Consider the following 4872-nt stretch of genomic DNA (forward strand, 5'->3'; position numbering starts at 1 on the left):
TATGGTCAATCACTCTGTTATTTGGAAATCAACAAACAACAAAAATTTACAAAGCATTTGCTCTCCCAAAGTATGTATTATCAGTATACTATTTTAAAATCTATATCCAATAACTTACAACCTTCTGTGAGTTCTTATAAAATTTGTTGTATTTAAAGCCACAATAGCCGAGCATGCATAAGCTCCACCAAAGAATAATGCTGCTGATAACAAAATGAGGGCCTTCCATTGCCTTCCACCCACCAAAATTGCCGATGCAACCAATGTGATAGCAATGGCAGAAAAAGCCTTGTTCCAAGTTTGAAAAGATTTGATGGCATTGCTGCAACTTCTACAATGAATGATATGTCGAAAGTACCGATTCGACAAGTTCGGAGCATGCATAGTTCCGATTCCCCCCTTAGCTGGAGATGATGCTGAAGCTCCAGCAACTATTCCCGCCGGGGCGTGTTCAACAATGGCAGGTAGTTTGGGCAACGATATTGTACTGTGTCCAAAGTAATATGGCATCCCGTGCCCGACTTTGTCCATCCAGCGTCGGTACTCAAGAACCCAAGTATCAGAGGATCGTAAGTTGAGATAGAGTTCTTTGGTAGGTACTTTTTCTTTGATTAGGACTTCATTTTGGGATGAAAGAAATCCCATGTCTTGCTCAAAAACTTTGCAAGCATTTTGATGCATAAACCATGTAGGCAGCAATTTTACCAAGAGAGATGATCTTGTGCTACCAAATCTCACTATAAGCATGGATTTCCCTTGGCCTGTAGGTCTACAGAGGAAAAGTCCTGTAAAGTAATCCATTTCACCTTTTTTATTGGGAAATTCCCTGTTATTCTGAAGGACACAAGGTGCTTCAAACCTTAAGAAGTTTGCCAATGACTGATCTTTAGCACGGCCCCACCAACCGGCAAAACCACGATTTGTACGCTCGGTAACCTCGAATCCAAGTGGCTGAGCATCTTCTCTTTTGGCAGTAAAATCTGTTCTATCATGGGAGATAGGTATATGTGCAGGGTCCATAAGGTTCTCGAGAAGTATTGAGTGATCATAAGGAAGCTCGTGAACAGTCGAAATGTCCCGAAACCCGGGCCGGTCAAAGTTCTCGAACCATGGTATCTTTTTTAGGGTTGAAGGCTTTTCCAACGACATCCACACCCAAACAACTCCCTGTGAGTCCCTTACCTCATATGTTCTTAGGCATGCTGATCTAGGAATCTTGGCATCTGATGGAAGCTGTATTGCAGAGTTTTCAGCCAAGTCGAGGATGGATTAAGACAATTCATATGATTGTTTTCTTGGGCAAATTGCAAAAAGCACCCCTAAAATGTGGTCATAAGTGCAAATACACCCTCAAACTTATACAAGTCTTAAAATTGAACCCTCAAAACTTATACTAGCCATAGAAATTGGACCCCTAAATAATAAAAATTGAACACTCAAAACTTATAATTATTACAATTTCTACAATTATGTAAGTTTGAGGGTTCAATTTTTACAATGGAAGTTTGAGGGTACAATTGCAACTACCACCATACTTCAGAGGTACTTTTTGCAATTTGCTTTTCTTTTTTTTAAAAAAAAATAAAAAAAGGCAATATAATTATGAAAAAACTACTTCGCATAGAGAAGTAAAAATATGTTTTGAATGGTTTTTGGCAATAATACTTTTAATTGGAAATACTTTCTAGTTCCTAGAAACACTTGTACTAACTAAAGAGACTACTCTAGACAAAAATTATGTAAGGTGTATTTAAGTGTTTTTTAATATTGTGTTAGACAATAATAAGCTAAAAAGAAAGTAATTGAGGTTTTCTAGGGGTATTTTTCGCCTCTTAAAAATTATATCAAAATCACGCTCAGAATTCTTCCTTGCATCCCTCCAAGTTTTATATTGCACCAATATGAACGTACAAGCTATATACACTTGTTTTGAAATGACTTTTTAAGTATTTAAGAAATATTTTTAGGTAAAAAGAATATATTTTTAAACACTTAGAAAGTTAGTCCAAACAAATTCATAGTCAGACTCTATTACCTGAGGAATCTTCACACATTTCCCCTTGCCTTCAAATTGCCAGCCATGGTAAAGACATTCCAGTCTGCCATCGATTAATTGGCCTTCAGAGAGCTTTGCTAGCCTAAAACCAGACTATGTAAGTAGGATAAAGTTACGAAGATTCATTCTAAGTTTTTTTNTTTTTTTTTTTTTTTTTTTTTTTTTTTTTTTTTTCTTTTTTTTTCTCCAATTGAAACAACTATATTTAGTTTGAAAAAATGAAAGAATACAAGGGCATACAAAACAACCAAGCTGACAAAACCCCCTCACTAAAGAAAGGGTTTCTGGGAGAAGTATTGCCTAGAGAGTACATGAAACTAAAGCCCAAATAAATTACAAATGACCTAGCAGACCAAAGAAATACATGAAACCGCACCAAAGACCAAAACCTCACTACGGCCCCTCTCCATTCGCTGGAACATTCTATTGTTCCTCTCCCCCCAAAGATCCCACAATAAAGCACACACCCCAACAGACCAAAGAAACCGACCTTTCTCTTGAAAGGTGGATGGAGGAGGAACTCCCTCTGACGGGCAATCAAAAGATCAAACTCTTGCAAAAAAATGATTTCAAAAGATCCTGTGAACTGACACTCCCAAAGAAGGTGAGCAAGGTTTTCTTCCACTTTCCGGCAAATTATGCAACAAAAAGGACCCATTAGCAAAGGCATCCTTCTCGAAATTCTATCCATTGTATTCACAAGACCAAGCAAAACTTACCAAGAAAAGAAGTTAACCTTCTTAGGAATCTTAATCCTCCACAAACCATCAAAGATCGACTCGACAAAAGGAGAAGGATCCAATAAAATCCTGAAGAATGTTTTACAAGAGAAAACTGCTAATGGGTCAGGACCTCCAAATACGAACATCCCTCCTCCCAATCCTGAAGTCAAAATCCTCGACCAAGGGAAGAAGAGAAGTCACCTCAGTCATTTTCCTATTGGTCAACGACTAACGGAAACCAAAGGAGTAAGAAATAGAGTTTTCCGACCACACCAAGAAGTTCGACACAAAGCAATTTTTCAAAGAGGACAAAAGATACAACCTAGGGAACGCAGATGAGAGGTGTCTATCCCTCACCCAATGATTTTTCCAAAAATGTGTCTCCTTACCATCTCCAACGACACATAAAATAAGATTGGAATAAGAGTGAATCTGAAGAGAAATGTCTTTCAAAAGATTTTGTTGCTAACTCCTTCTGCCACCCAAGAAGATTCAATCTAAGTTATAATTTGAAGGTTCAAAATGACAAATCTAATCCTCGCTTCAGGTCTATTTGGCTTCTAAACTATCAAAATAACAAGTTTAATCTTTAAACTTTTCAAATTCCCAGATCTATAAACATAAAATTGTAAGTTCCGAAACTTATTAGACACTTTTAAGTTTTAACTGGCCAAATAGACACAAGAGGTCGATCTACTAGACACGAGAGAACTAAATAGACACAAAAAGTCGATCAACTAGACACAATTGTAAATTCAGAAACTTGTAGATACTTTTAATGCTCTACAGAACCAAATAGATACCGGGTCGATCTACTAGACACAAAATTGTAAATTTGGAGATTCATTAAACATTTTTAACCAAATAGATACAGATAAGTCAAATTAAGAAACTGAACTTGTGACAAAATTATGCTTATGATCCCTAGAATAATCGTTTCTTTAAAATATATTTATTTTTTTTAAAAAAAACAAAAATAAAGGTAATTGGAGATGTGTCAGAGGAAGGGAAAAAACAGAGATATAATAGAACAGAGAGAAAATTTTGAAACAAAAATAACCTAAACATCGATATACCGTGAAATAAAATAATAGATTTCAACTGGCCTATTAGCTCAGTTGGTTAGAGCGTCGTGCTAATAACGCGAAGGTCGCAGGTTCGAAACCTGCATGGGCCATTTTTCTCTTTCTTTTTTTTTTACTTCTTTTGGGGGATTTTAAGATTACCTATGTGGGCACCTATCTTCATGACAGCGAAGCTCGCCGGTTCCATCGCGGTAAAGAACCAACTGCTTATCGAACACAGTGAGCCCTAACGGAGCATCCTCCGGCACATTCCGCGTCAAGTACAACGGGTACCACTCTTCAGTCCACTCGTACTCCGCCGTAGCTTCACCGCCAGGCTCCTCGACGGTCGCCGGACCCAAAAGAACCACCTGAGCGTCATCGTCCTTCAGATCGCCGCTCGGAGATGCAGCTTCGGCGTCTGCGACGGCACCGGTGCGCACCGAGGAACTCTTTTTAGTGGCGACTGATTTGAACGAGGAAGAGGACAGAGCGCGAAGAAGAAGAAAATTCGTGGGGCGCGTGGGGTTACGCGCGTGAGAGAAAGAGGAAAGGGAAAGAAATGGGCGGAGAGAAACCATGGGGGAGGTTGAGTTGAGAGAGGAGAAGAGGAATTAGGGTTTTGGAGGGAAGGTGAAGAAAAGATGAACATAGGTTTGAGTTGAAAAAGAATGATTGCTTGGTTAGAAGAGTAAGGCGGCCTCTGAACCACACAATTGAGGAGACCATAACGTGAACGGACAAATTTCAAGGACACTTGTGATTTGTAGAAACGACGTGTCGGATTTTTCTCTTTTTTTTTTTTTTTTTCCTAAAATACCTGTAATTCCCTTTTCAAAGATTGTAAGACTTTATTTTGATTTCAATTTAGGAAACATTTGGTAATAAAAAATTATATAATCGGAATGAAGTTTCCATGAATCGTAATAAGATTGATTTATAGACATAACTGAATTGTTTTTTTTTTTTCTTGCGTATACTTATAATTATGAGATATTTTATTGTTACTATTACTATTATCGTTATCGTT

At 37.8% G+C, this 4872-nt stretch overlaps 1 protein-coding gene and 1 non-coding gene across 2 annotated transcripts; one reads left to right on the plus strand and one right to left on the minus strand.

The window, feature by feature from the left end:
* Positions 1 to 4548, minus strand: LOC120085633 (protein TIC 55, chloroplastic). Its single transcript, XM_039041732.1, has 3 exons — positions 4005 to 4548; positions 2036 to 2138; positions 1 to 1233 (listed from the first exon to the last, which is right to left on the minus strand). Exons 1-3 carry the CDS (start codon positions 4421 to 4423, stop codon positions 115 to 117), a joined length of 1641 nt encoding a protein of 546 aa, XP_038897660.1. The 5' UTR covers positions 4424 to 4548; the 3' UTR covers positions 1 to 114.
* TRNAI-AAU lies at positions 3882 to 3955 on the plus strand. The gene has a single exon. It is a non-coding gene; the product is annotated as a tRNA-Ile (tRNA).
* Positions 4549 to 4872: the final 324 nt, after the last annotated feature.

Source organism: Benincasa hispida, chromosome 9 (genome assembly GCF_009727055.1).
Source record: "Benincasa hispida cultivar B227 chromosome 9, ASM972705v1, whole genome shotgun sequence".
Lineage (NCBI taxonomy): Eukaryota > Viridiplantae > Streptophyta > Magnoliopsida > Cucurbitales > Cucurbitaceae > Benincasa > Benincasa hispida.